General features: G+C 35.5%; 4 protein-coding genes across 5 annotated transcripts; all 4 read left to right on the top strand.

The window, feature by feature from the left end:
* The first annotated feature begins 682 nt into the window (after positions 1-682).
* LOC110655912 (uncharacterized) lies at positions 683-2,129 on the top strand. Its single transcript, XM_058131601.1, has 4 exons — positions 683-691; positions 757-936; positions 1,427-1,540; positions 1,731-2,129. The coding sequence occupies exons 1-4, from the start codon at positions 683-685 to the stop codon at positions 2,127-2,129; spliced, it is 702 nt and encodes a 233-aa protein (XP_057987584.1).
* Positions 2,130-2,878: 749 nt separating this feature from the next.
* LOC110655918 (SKP1-like protein 1A) lies at positions 2,879-5,053 on the top strand. Its single transcript, XM_021812426.2, has 2 exons — positions 2,879-3,246; positions 4,691-5,053. The coding sequence occupies exons 1-2, from the start codon at positions 2,938-2,940 to the stop codon at positions 4,862-4,864; spliced, it is 483 nt and encodes a 160-aa protein (XP_021668118.2). The 5' UTR covers positions 2,879-2,937; the 3' UTR covers positions 4,865-5,053.
* Positions 5,054-8,047: 2,994 nt separating this feature from the next.
* Positions 8,048-10,946, top strand: LOC110655916 (uncharacterized). 2 transcript variants are annotated; one of them, XM_021812422.2, is made up of 3 exons: positions 8,048-8,291; positions 9,166-9,624; positions 10,113-10,946. In XM_021812422.2, the coding sequence occupies exons 1-3, from the start codon at positions 8,181-8,183 to the stop codon at positions 10,806-10,808; spliced, it is 1,266 nt and encodes a 421-aa protein (XP_021668114.2). In that variant the 5' UTR covers positions 8,048-8,180; the 3' UTR covers positions 10,809-10,946. The 2 variants fall into 2 exon arrangements, with proteins under 2 accessions (XP_021668114.2, XP_057986756.1); XM_058130773.1 differs by lacking the exon at positions 8,048-8,291 and adding an exon at positions 8,362-8,376 and having other exon boundaries at positions 9,054-9,624.
* A 508-nt stretch (positions 10,947-11,454) lies between these two features.
* On the top strand, positions 11,455-13,724 carry LOC110655919 (SKP1-like protein 1B). The gene is made up of 2 exons (XM_021812427.2): positions 11,455-11,930; positions 13,361-13,724. The coding sequence occupies exons 1-2, from the start codon at positions 11,634-11,636 to the stop codon at positions 13,532-13,534; spliced, it is 471 nt and encodes a 156-aa protein (XP_021668119.1). The 5' UTR covers positions 11,455-11,633; the 3' UTR covers positions 13,535-13,724.
* Positions 13,725-13,904: the final 180 nt, after the last annotated feature.

Genomic DNA, 13,904 nt, shown 5'->3' with positions numbered 1-13,904 from the left:
TAGCTCTTCATATTGCGAAACAGTGGTACCTGTTGGTCTGATAGATCTATAGCTTATTTGCCTAACTTATTTTCAGTTAATTCAAGTCTATATTTGTTTTGCCTGCCATACCCTTGTTTCATATGCATATTTGTTTTGCTTCCAGGGCAAATACACATTTTACTTGTTGCTTTTGTACGCTTATGGATATGACTGATATTTTCGAACATATTACTCTTCATTTTTAGTTGACTAATATTAAAATTCATCATGAAGTTTTTTTGTGGTTTTGATCTCTTATCTCCTTGCACTAAAAGGCAGAGGTCTCATTTATTTGGAACGTGCACCTATTTATGTGTAATTTGTTATATTGGACAGGAACTCGTTTTGTACCTCCTGTTGCAATTTGCATTGACCAATTTTCTGGTTCCATAGGGAACAACAAGCTGAATGCTTCAGCTTTACACTGTTCTTATTATATTGTTTTCAGATTGAGATCCTGAAGCGGTTGCAACAAGAAGCATTTTCAGATCTAATGAAACTTAGGGACAGGCAAGACAAGGTTGAGCGAACGCTTTCCTTCTATAAAGCATCCAAGAGAAGTCCATTTCAAGAAGCGAGTACCCAACTACCCATGTGAGGGGAGAGATTGATGTGCTGGGGGCAATATTATTGTTGGGCAATGTTGATCAGCAGCATCACGATGCTCTTGGTAGAGCAGGAATTAAAACTGGAATTGATTCAAGGTTCACTTTTGAAACAACTATCTGGGAGAAGGACGCACTTCTGGCTGAGCTTGTGGGAACTACAAAATGTGATGACGAAGGTTCACTAAGTGCACTTTCTCTGGCAAAGGTATCATACATAGCAATTATTAGTGACTGGTTCTCTGCAATTGCATCCCCAGTGGGAGCTCAGTTCAGAGATCTTGGAATCACTACCAACTCTTTGAACCAGGTATATTCTATTTGTTAATATTGCTGGTTACCTTCATTTTTTGTTCATATGTCAATTATATTATGTTTCTGTGATTTCATTAAATTGACTGTTATGTTCTAATCTAAATATATATTTGATGAAATCACGAACATTTACCATGAATATTGACTTCTTTTGATTAGATCATCTTAAACAGATGGAATGCATGTTGCTGGTTTCTCACCCGTTTTGAGTGTCAAATGACATTTACACTTTTACCTTCTGGCAGTTTTCTTTCCGTTTTTCTTGTGACCATTAGATTCCTTCCATAGGACAAATTAGTTTAATTGATGGAGCATGGTGCTCTTCCTAATGCAGTTTGTGAACTCCATTTTCTGTCAGAACTGCATTGTCAATGACAGATGATCTCTGCTTGATCCCTATGTGTATTTTCTTTGACTAGGACTGTTGCTAATAAAGTTTCTAATATTTCTGTAAAATAATCAGGATTCTCTTTTTATTCTGACAGAAAAAGGGCCTGACTGATCTTTCATGTGTTGGGCCACCACTCTTGAATCAGCCTAATGGTAGTACAATTGGCTTGAAAGTAAGAAAATCAAATGTGACTGCTTCAATGGCTCAAGTCTGTTTCTGGATTTGGAATGCAACCATGTTCTGATGGAATTGGGCGGTGCTTCAGTACATTCGGCGGACTTGTCTGTCAACTACCTAGAGGAATAAAACTCTCACTTTTGGGTGTCCACCAGTTACGAAAATCATCTAGTCACCATGCCAAGCTTGGAGCCCTCACCATTCCCATGGCCTTTCTGTAGCATCATAAAGCTCCTGAGACGATGGTCGAAGCATCTGCTCCATTGTCAGAAACAAACACCCTTCAAACTTTCTCAACAGGATCAATTGCTGTGAAGGTGGAGACAGAACTTGATGAGAACACTACAATTAGTGGTTGGATTGAAATGAACAATTCGAATTCCAACCCGTTACAATGGGCTGTCAACTTGTTCGATGATTCTGAAGATGAATCTGGATGGGGTATGTGTGTAAGTGGGATGATGGCTGAGGGTTCCCGTAAATGGACCCATTTGCAGGCCGACTCATACTTAAAATTAAATTTAGGGAACAAATTCAGTATAAAACCAGGCATTGCATATGCAGTGGAAAGTAATGCCAGAATATTTGCCCTCATGCTTCGATCGAACTGGTCCTTCTGATTGATGTCTTCTTTTCTTTTCTATTTTTCTTTACCAATCAGAACTATCTGGTTTCTTGGAAATTCAAAATTATTTTCAGATAGTTAATCATTATTATACTGTTAATATGTGCAATTTCTGGAAAATAAAATCAATGGGAAGCAGTTTTATTAGCAGCTATGCTATTTATGATTTAATCCTATGGCGCAAGTTACTGGAGAAGTCTAAATATTCATATAATAAAGAAAAAAAAAACTCTTACGGATTTTTTTTTTTTATCAAATTATGATTTGAATCCATTAATTTGATTTTTTGATGATGGAATAAAAAATTTTTTGTTTGACGCTAACTACATTTTTAAATTTAAAATTATTTTTAAAATTTTTTGATTAACTAAATATGATATTTTTAAATTTATGTATTTAAAATTTTAAATTTCAAACCCAATTTAAAATTTCAAACGTTACATTACATTATGGAAATTGGAATTAAAGAAAAATACAACTTATTTTTAATTTTTTTCTCAAATCTAATTATAATATTTGAATTTTTTTAACCTATTATTTTAGCTATAATATATAAAAATATAGTTTTTAGTAATTTATAAAATTATAAAAATAAAAAACAAAAACCTATATTTTTTTTCTCCATTTTCGTTTGCAATTTGAATTTCCTAACAATTAAAATTAAAAAGCCTAGCAAAGGCCATTTAGTCCTGTCCAATAGGCACTCTATGCGTGCGCACCTAGGGCTTTTCTCTCTCAAAATATAAAAAGCTTAATCAGAAATCTCAGAGGTAGAAGAAGAATCACCACCGGCCACAGTAACAATGTCAACAGACAAGAAAATCACTTTGAAAAGCTTAGACGGAGAGACCTTTGAGGTGGATGAGGCGGTGGCTCTGGAATCGCAGACGATAAAGCACATGATAGAGGTGATAGAGGACGATTGCGCAGATAACTGTATCCCTCTGCCTAATGTCACCAGCAAAATTCTCTCTAAGGTAATTGAGTACTGTAAGAAGCATGTCGATACCTCCAAGTCTGATGATCGTCCTTCTTCTGTCGATGACGAGTTGAAGGCCTGGGACGCTGAGTTCGTCAAAGTTGATCAGGCTACTCTCTTCGATCTCATCCTGGTCTGTTTTCTGTTTAATTCTTGTTATATTAATTCGTAGATCATTATTTATGGCATTATTTAGATATGGAATTGTGCTTTATGGTTTGAGTTTTGAAATCTTTTGGGATATTTTTGGGTGATTATTGCTAGGGTTTTTTTTTTCTCTTTTTTATTTTGATTAGATATGTGTTTAAAAGGAATGAAATTATATCTTGCATATTTGTAAGCCTTTGTTGTTTCTGGCTGTACCGCTTCTTAGCTGAGAAAATTGACGAGGGTTAAGCATTTTAGGTCTAGTTTTAGGGTTTTTGTAAGCGCCGAAATAAAACTTGTTCTGGCAATAATGCCAGTCCCAATAGTTGAATAAGAAAATTTTCCATCTAGAACATTGGATTGTCACCTTTGAATGTGGGAGCTGAAGTTTCTTGACCCTCCTTTACATCTGTTTATTCCTTTATATTGCTCTCTGTTAAGATGTAATATTGGGTTTAAGATGTTAAATTCTGGTATTTTCTTTGTTACTCTGCACATAACTCTCACCAATAAATAAATTGGGTGGTTTGACTGTGACTTAGAGATGATTATAATTATTTTTTTTTTGGTTTAATATAGATGCTTGCATCTCTTTCCACTCTTCTTAAACCTCAACTCTATCTACTTTTTTTTTTTATTTGAATGTTGAAATTTAGTTTTTGACATGGATAAAGATTAGACAATTATTCTAGAAATTCTTTTTTCCGGTATATTCTCTTTTCTTTTTAACTGATTGAGGGAAGAAATGAATGAGTGCATAGTGCACAATAATTCTGTCTAATTGTTCCTTGCTTTGTTCATTAGAGTGTAAGCTGTATCCTCAGTTTACTTTCATAGGTCCCATAGGCTTGAAGTATAGCTCCCAAGTAGTATGGTAGTGGTATTGGTGGTTGTGTGAATCGCCAGTAGGCAGCTACTCCCTCTCAGGGAGCAACACTATTTGAGACTTCTGCATCATACAAGAAATTGCAGGGGAAGTCCAAAGACGAGGTATTGAGGTGCCCCCATCCCCCCAGTGGATTGAGGTTGCGAAAACTAGAATTGAAGAAAGATGCATGAGCATTCTAGAAATGAAAGGGTAGCATTGCTGCCGATGCTTGATATTTTTCTCAATAAATGTTTGTCCTAGAAGGCTAGAAGTGTTGTTGTGTGTGAGCAGTCTTCAAGGTGTAAGGTATGGCTTCTATAAGTTAAACTATAATTTCCAATGTGCAACTAACAATCAAGTGCAGGCTAAGGGGCCAAACAACTATCCTTCTAAAGAGGACAATGCTTAATAATTCTGTGAGCAACCTGCTTTTATTGATGTGCTGTCTGCTTGAATTTGTCTCAAATTGTGTCATGATTGTGATGTGGCAATGATTTTAACCTTTCAATACTCCACTGGAAAAAGGGTTCTTGTTTTGACATGAAAGTTGTCTGGTTTTTAGGCTGCCAACTATCTAAACATCAAGAGCTTGCTGGATCACACTTGTCAGACAGTGGCAGACAAGATCAAGGGCAAAACTCCAGAGGAAATTCGCACGACTTTCAACATCAGGGATGAATTTACACCTGAGGAAGAGGAGGAAGTTCGCAGAGAAAACCAATGGGCCTTTGAGTGAAAGGCCAGGAAAGTGTATTCCTAATCCCCTTTTATGTTGGACATGGGTGTTCCGGATTACTACTTTGCAAACAATTGTTATTTTACTTGCCTTGTTCCCTACCCAAAACAATCACCAACTCTGATGTCTGGTTGTAACCTGTTTGTTAAGTTTGTGCTGTTTGTTAAGTTTGTGCTTTAATTTGTCTAATGTTGTCTTCTGTGATCCAATATTTCTGTTATGACACGGTGCATTACAACAATTGTTTAATGTGAACAAGATAGCTCAAGGGTTGTGGGGATCACATAAAGTCATCCATTGGTATTCTGCTTGGTAACTTGTGATGGGCAGATAGCCTGGAGATGCCATATGATAGTGCTCCAGGATAGAGAAAAAAGGGAATTTGGATCATAATGGCAAAAAAGCCATTCTATGCTCAAGTTTCGTGTGATTTGAAGGAGGTCCAGTGCCGCCGATGTTAGTGGTTTTAAAAGGTGGAGTTGAGATAGCGTCGACAGCATATACTGAGCAGCGTTAATTGGCTTTTACAGTTCATACTAATTTGTGGAGTTAATGTACTACAGCAGCCATTATTAATTGTAAATTACATACGTGCACCCGTGCCACTGCCACAAATTGTTTTGTCACTTCTTACTACTTCTACTGCTTACAACCGATGGGGTGCGGACCTTGAATTTTCCGTTAGTCCAAGTAATTGATCCAAACACATCGTCCAGAGGTGAAGATGCATTGAAAAAAACTTGATAGCTCAGTCTCTGTCCATTCCCTGTAAATTTTAGTTCCATTGGATCGACTGCAACTCCTAGTCCATGAGGCAAAGAAAGCATTGGAGTGTATGATGTAGCACCATCCCCGCCAACGTTTGTAAGAGTTCTGCTTACATTCCTAATTTGATTTGCAGCGAGGTTGAAAACTGCAATGGATGGATAGTTGATGTTAGATATGAGATCGGAGCTTGAATCATTGGGGCAAGCAAAACCATCCGGAAGAGTTGCCGAGATGACTTTTATTGTGGATGTATCATATCCATAATAGCATAGAAAGTTTAGGTAGTCAATGTGCAAGCTAATAAACAAATGTTCACTGTTTAATTCATGTAAAACTCAGAACTATATGGTTGGAATCAGTTTGACACATAGAAAAACAAATTGATTTGATATTTTTATATAATGTTATAACAAATGAAAGTACCTGTACTTCTAGAAGAGTTGAAGTCATCAAGGATTCCAATATTAACTGGATGTCTTTAGTCATGTTCTTAACCTGCAAAAGCAGTTTAAACCCATGTCAATAAATCGCAAGGGTCCAATGGAACAACCTTAATATTTCACCAATACTTCACCCATGTCCCTTTTTTGAGGAATTAAGTGAAAATAAATGTACTAGAATATAAACCAACAAGTTTGATTGGTGAAACCAGCATATGCACCATACTAACATAGAACTTAAATGCAGTTTTGAACATGAAGAATATCCACTTGTAGTAAAAATGACATAACAAAGATGGCAGTTATTTGAAAGTCACACACAAGGCAAACGACTTTAGAGAATATTTATCAAGTCAGAAAAACGATTGATCAATATCCTTACAATTGTTGAAGCAGAGGCTTAAACACTGAACATGACCCCAGCAGATTCCAGCTTAACATATTTCGTAAGTTCTTGTAATTCTTTAACCATAGATTGCAATGTATAATCAAAGTTCTTCTTGGTTGGTTTCATATGTCAAGAAACTACTGTTCCAAAATCTTAAGCTTGTATGTGAGAATCACAAAAACAATGTTATAATTCTAATGCACTTTACATTCGATTGTCCATTAAACTTAAAGTGATAATAAACATTGGCTCACTTTAATTTGTAATGAAATATTTAATTAATAAATATAAACGGTTATAATTTAAACTCTGAATTTATTAGTATGAAAGTATTGGTTTGATATAATATCATAAAAAAAATTGATTTAAAAGTTGACACTTATAAGTGAAGTCTGTAACAACTATTTTTGTATCTCTAAACTCAGGCCCTATTGAACCGACTTCCCTCTTGCCACCTAAATGCCAAGATTTTGGTGAGCAACAAAAAAATGCTGCAAAATTTAAACAAAAAGCATTATGGCGATTAATCCTGCTGTTTCCTTTAACATACAATGATACTATCGTTCTGCACTTCTTACTAATGTTGAATCACCACTATTTTGTTATACAGCATCATAATCCAAAACCAGAAATGAAGAATCCAACTTTGACTTATGATTAAGTTCTGGGGACAAGGTCATCCATTTCTCCATAACTTTGACTCCTGTAGATCATTGGCATAGTCATTTATCCACTCTCTTTCTCCTCCCTAACAGATTTAATATCTGGAGTTTAGACAATAGAATTGAAAATCTTTTTGTTAGCTTGAAACCCAAATATCAATCAAATAAAACTAATTAAACATTGGACCCGCATTTGAGTGTTCAGTTTTCTTGGAATTGTTTAGCAGGTAACAGTTAATCTACTGTGTTTTTGGCAAAAAAATTCTAAAGAAATGTATTAGAAAAAATGTTTATGGTTTTAATAGTTTCCATCAAATACAACTCAATATAAGAAGAGAAAACAAGAGGGAAAATGCAATCACACAAATAACCGCTATCTAGCTTATAACAAAAGAAATTGTCTAGCTAATTTTTAACTATGACAAGTGAGAAATCTTCATCTAAAAGCTTCAAACTTCTTTCGTTTAGGCTCCTTTCTGCTAATCTAAACTTGATCAACTTTTTTTTATCAAGCTTGATTAAATTTTGTTTGCAGATTGCAACCCTTGAGCCAATGTCTGATATTGAAAGCCAATAATGGTCTCTAATGTGGCAATCTGTATGTTTGTGTCCTTATGTGTCGATGACTGTTTGAATATCTTCGATTATTTATTATCATTTTCACGTCCTTATGTGTCGATGACTGTTTGAATATCTTCGATTGTTTATTATCATTTTCACTTTGTGGATGCAAATATCTTTTAAATTTCAAATGAGAATGATAATAACCCTTAAATTAATATAAAAATATTAAATTTATTTTTATTTAAAATTTAATTTATCTTAAATATATTTTACAATATAATCATTATTAAATACAAAACTAACCAATATAAATAAGACTCGAATTTGATTTCTCAAATAATCTAATGCTTGAACTGTAACCGGATCAGCACTGGACCGAAGCCTGATCGGGGATAGTAACGACTTTGGGACAAGGACTATTAAGCAGTTAACCACTCTTGCCCTTAGTCAATTCCAGAGGTCCTCTAGGGTTTTACGTTTAGAATTTCTCTGAAATGGAGCCTGTGGCTTTGTTGGTAGACAAAATTAAAGGGCTTGCTAAATCTGGCCAAGGATTCGTCGACGGTCTTCTTCATCGCCGGGAAAATTTTACTCGCCGAAATCCGGTACTTGGAATTTGCGCCCCCACCCCCTTCTTCTTTATTCTTGCTTGCTGAAATTGATCACATCTACTGTTTTCCTCTCAATAATGTATGAAGTTGTCCTTTTTGTTCTTGTACATTTTGTTTTTCTTCCAGTTAATTTGATTTGGTTATATGTCTGGAGAAGTGTTGATCTCTTTAGTGAGAAGGTAGAAATGCTTCCGATTTTATACCCCATTTTAAGCCATTTACTGATTATATACTTTTTGGAGTATCCAATTTACAGTTTCTTTGTTTACTTGATGCAATCCTGGGCTCTTTAGCTTGTTTGAACTGAAATTCAACAATCCGTATTTCTGTTTCATGAAAAGCCATCATCTCATAAAGAAAGAATTATTATTTTGATAATGGGGATTATTTATCTCTAATTAGCTCTTCATATTGCGAAACAGTGGTACCTGTTGGTCTGATAGATCAATAGCTTATTTGCCTAACTTATTTTCAGTTTATTCAAGTCTATATTTGTTTTGCCTGCCATACCCTTGTTTCATATGCATATTTGTTTTGCTTCCAGGGCAAATACACATTTTACTTGTTGCTTTTGTACGCTTATGGATATGACAGATATTTTCGAACATATTACTCTTCATTTTTAGTTGACTAATATTAAAATTCACCATGAAGTTTTTTTGTGGTTTTGATCTCTTATCTCCTTGCACTAAAAAGCAGAGGTCTCATTTATTTGGAACTTGCACCTATTTATGTGTAATTTGTTATATTGGACAGGAACTCGTTTTGTACCTCCTGTTGCAATTTGCATTGACCAATTTTCTGGTTCCATAGGGAACAACAAGCTGAATGCTTGAGCTTTACACTGTTCTTATTATATTGTTTTCAGATTGAGATCCTGAAGCGGTTGCAACGAGAAGCATTTTCAGATCTAATGAAACTTAGGGACAGGCAAGACAAGGTTGAGCGAACGCTTTCCTTCTATAAAGCATCCAAGAGAAGTCCATTTCAAGAAGCCAGTACCCATGTGAGGGGAGAGATTGATGTGCTGGGGGCAATATTATTGTTGGGCAATGTTGATCAGCGGCATCACGATGCTCTTGGTAGAGCAGGAATTAAAACTGGAATTGATTCAAGGTTCACTTTTGAAACAACTATCCGGGAGAAGGACGCACTTCTGGCTGAGCTTGTGGGAACTACAAAATGTGATGACGAAGTTTCACTAAGTGCACTTTCTCTGGCAAAGGTATCATACATAGCAAATATTAGTGACTGGTTCTCTGCAATTGCATCCCCAGTGGGAGCTCAGTTCAGAGATCTTGGAATCACTACCAACTCTTTGAACCAGGTATATTCTATTTGTTAATATTGCTGGTTACCTTCATTTTTTGTTCATATGTCAATTATATTGTGTTGCTGTGATTTCATTAAATTGACTGTTATGTTCTAATCTAAATATATATTTGATGAAATCACGAACATTTACCATGAATATTGACTTCTTTTGATTAGATCATCTTAAACAGATGGAATGCATGTTGCTGGTTTCTCACCCCTTTTTGAGTGTCAAATGACATTTAAACTTTTACCTTCTGGCAGTTTTCTTTCTGTTTTTCTTGTGACCATTAGATTCCATCCATAGGACAAATTAGTTTAATTGATGGAGCATGGTGCTCTTCCTAATGCAGTTTGTGAACTCCATTTTCTGTCAGAACTGCATTGTCAATGACAGATGATCTCTTCTTGATCCCTATGTGTATTTTCTTTGACTAGGACTTCTGCTAATAAAGTTTCTAATATTTCTGTAAAATAATCAGGATTCTCTTTTTATTCAAGGGCCTGACTGATCTTTCATGTGTTGGGCCACCACTCTTGAATCAGCCTAATGGTAGTACAATTGGCTTGAAAGTAAGAAAATCAAATGTGACTGCTTCAATGGCTCAGTCTGTTTCTGGATTTGGAATGCAACCATGTTCTGATGGAATTGGGCGGTGCTTCAGTACATTCGGCGGACTTGTCTGTCAACTACCTAGAGGAATAAAACTCTCACTTTTGGGTGTCCACCAGTTACGAAAATCATCTAGTCACCATGCCAAGCTTGGAGCCCTCGCCATTCCCATGGCCTTTCTGAAGCATCATAAAGCTCCTGAGACAATGGTCGAAGCATCTGCTCCATTGTCAGAAACAAACACCCTTCAAACTTTCTCAACAGGATCAATTGTTGTGAAGGTGGAGACAGAACTTGATGAGAACACTACAATTAGTGGTTGGATTGAAATGAACAATTCGAATTCCAACCCGTTACAATGGGCTGTCAACTTGTTCGATGATTCTGAAGATGAATCTGGATGGCGTATGTGTGTAAGTGGGATGATGGCTGAGGGTTCCCGTAAATGGACCCATTTGCAGGCCGAATCATACCTAAAATTAAATTTAGGGAACAAATTCAGTATAAAACCAGGCATTGCATATGCAGTGGAAAGTAATGCCAGAATATTTGCCCTCATGCTTCGGTCGAACTGGTCCTTCTGATTGATGTCTTCTTTTCTTTTCTATTTTTCTTTTCTTGGAAATTCAAAATTATTTTCAGATAGTTAATCATTATTACACTGTTAATATGTGCAATTTCTGGAAAATAAAATCAATGGGAAGCAGTTTTATTAGCAGCTATGCTATTTTTGATTTAATCCTATGGCACAAGTTACTGGAGAAGACTAAATATTCATATAATAAGGAAAAAAAAAACTCTTATGGATTTTTTTTTAATCAAATTATGATTTGAATCCATTAATTTGAATTTTTGATGATGGAATAAAAAATTTTTTGTTAGACGTTAAATTTAAAATTATTTTTAAAATTTTTTTATTAACTAAATATGATAATTTTAAATTTATGTATTTAAAATTTTAAATTTCAAACCCAATTTAAAATTTCAAACGTTACATTACATTATGGAAATTGGAATTAAAGAAAAATACAACTTATTATTAATTTTTTTCTCAAATCTAATTATAATATTTGATTTTTTTTAACCTATTATTTTAGCTATAATATATAAAAATATAGTTTTTAGTAATTTATAAAATTATAAAAATAAAAAACAAAAACCTATATTTTTTTTCTCCATTTTCGTTTGCAATTTGAATTTCCCAACAATTAAAATTAAAAAGCCTAGCAAAGGCCACTTAGTCCTGTCCAATAGGCACTCTATGCGTGCGCACCTCGGGCTTTTCTCTCTCAAAACATAAAATCGCATGTTATATCTGTAGGGACTCAGGGTTTCCTAACTAAGAGGAGGAAAAAGCTTAATCAGAAATCTCAGAGGTAGAAGAAGAATCACCACCGGCCACAGTAACAATGTCAACAGGCAAGAAAATCACTTTGAAAAGCTCAGACGGAGAGACCTTTGAGGTGGATGAGGCGGTGGCTCTGGAATCGCAGACGATAAAGGACGCGATAGAGGTCAGTTGCGCAGATAACGGTATCCCTCTGCCTAATGTCACCAGCAAAATTCTCTCTAAGGTAATTGAGTACTGTAAGAAGCATGTCGAGACCTCCAAGTCTGATGATCGTCCTTCTGTTGATGACAAGTTGAAGGTCTGGGACGCTGAGTTCGTCAAAGTTGATCAGGCTACTCTCTTCGATCTCATCCTGGTCTGTTTTCTGTTTAATTCTTGTTATATTAATTCGTAGATCATTATTTATGGCATTATTTGGATATGGAATTGTGCGAGTTTTGAAATCTTTTGTGATATTTATGGGTGATTATTGCTAGGGTTTTTTTTTTCTCTTTTTTATTTTGATTAGATATGTGTTTAAAAGGAATGAAATTATATCTTGCATATTTGTAAGCCTTTGTTGTTTCTGGCTGTACTGCTTCTTAGCTGAGAAAATTGACGAGGGTTAAGCATTTTAGGTCTAGTTTTAGGGTTTTTTGTAAGCGCCGAAATAAAACTTGTTCTGGCAATAATGCCAGTCCCAATAGTTGAATAAGAAAATTTTCCATCTAGAACATTGGATTGTCACCTGTGAATGTCGGAGCTGAAGTTTCTTGACCCTCCTTTACATCTGTTTATTCCTTTATATTGCTCTCTGTTAAGATGTAATATTGGGTTTAAGATGTTAAATTCTGGTATTTTCTTTGTTACTCTGCACATAACTCTCACCAATAAATAAATTGGGTGGTTTGACTGTGACTTAGAGATGATTATAATTATTTTTTTTTTGGTTTAATATAGATGCTTGCATCTATTTCCACTCTTCTTAAACCTAAACTCTATCTGCTATTTTTTTTTTATTTGAATGTTAAAATTTAGTTTTTGACATGGATAAAGATTAGACAATTATTCTAGAAATTCTTTTTTCCGGTATATTCTCTTTTCTTTTTAACTGATTGAGGGAAGAAATGAATGAGTGCATAGTGCACATTAATTCTGTCTAATTGTTCCTTGCTTTGTTCATTAGAGTGTAAGCTGTATCCTCAGTTTACTTTCATAGGTCCCATAGGCTTGAAGTATAGCTCCCAAGTAGTATGGTAGCGGTATTGGTGGTTGTGTGAATCGCCAGTTGGCAGCTACTCCCTCTCAGGGAGCAACACACTATTTGAGACTTCTGCATCATACAAGAAATTGCAGGGGAAGTCCAAAGACGAGGCATTGAGGTGCCCCCAACCTCCCAGTGGATTGAAATTGCGAAAACTAGAATTGAAGAAAGATGCATGAGCATTCTAGAAATGAAAGGGTAGCAGTGCTGCCGATGCTTGATATTTTTCTCAATAAATGTTTGTCCTAGAAGTGTTGTTGTGTGTGAGCTGTCTTCAAGGTGTAAGGTATGGCTTCTATAAGTTAAACTATAGTTTCCAATGTGCAACTAACAATCAAGTGCAGGCTAAGGGGCCAAACAACTATCCTCCTAAAGAGGACAATGCTTAATAATTCTGTGAGCAAATTGCTTTTATTGATGTGCTGTCTGCTTGAATTTGTCTCAAATTGTGTCATGATTGTGATGTGGCAATGATTTTAACCTTTCAATACTCCACTGGAAAAAGGGTTCTTGTTTTGACATGAAAGTTGTCTGGTTTTTAGGCTGCCAAATATCTAAACATCAAGAGCTTGCTGGATCACACTTGTCAGACAGCAGCAGACATGATCAAGGGCAAAACTCCAGAGGAAATTTGCGCGACTTTCAACATCAGGAATGACTTTACACCTGAGAAAGAGGAGGAAGTTCGCCGAGAAAACCAATGGGCCTTTGAGTGAAAGGCCAGGAAAGTGTATTCCTAATTCCCCTTTTATGTTGGACATGGGTGTTCCGGATTACTACTTTGCAAACAATTGTTATTTTACTTGCCTTGTTCCCTACCCAAAACAATCACCAACTCTGATGTCTGGTTGTAACCTGTTTGTTAAGTTTGTGCTGTTTGTTAAGTTTGTGCTTTAATTTGCCTAATGTTGTCTTCTGTGATCCAATATTTCTGTTATGACACGGTGCATTACAACAATTGTTTAATGTGAACAAGATAGCTCAAGGGTTGTTGGGATCACATAAAGTCATCCATTGGTATTCTGCTTGGTAACTTGTGAACCAAATGGGCAGATAGCCTGGAGATGCCATATGATAGTGCTCCAG

Source organism: Hevea brasiliensis, chromosome 12 (assembly GCF_030052815.1).
Source record: "Hevea brasiliensis isolate MT/VB/25A 57/8 chromosome 12, ASM3005281v1, whole genome shotgun sequence".
Classification (NCBI taxonomy): domain Eukaryota; kingdom Viridiplantae; phylum Streptophyta; class Magnoliopsida; order Malpighiales; family Euphorbiaceae; genus Hevea; species Hevea brasiliensis.
This window is presented reverse-complemented; position numbering and strand designations above follow the sequence as displayed.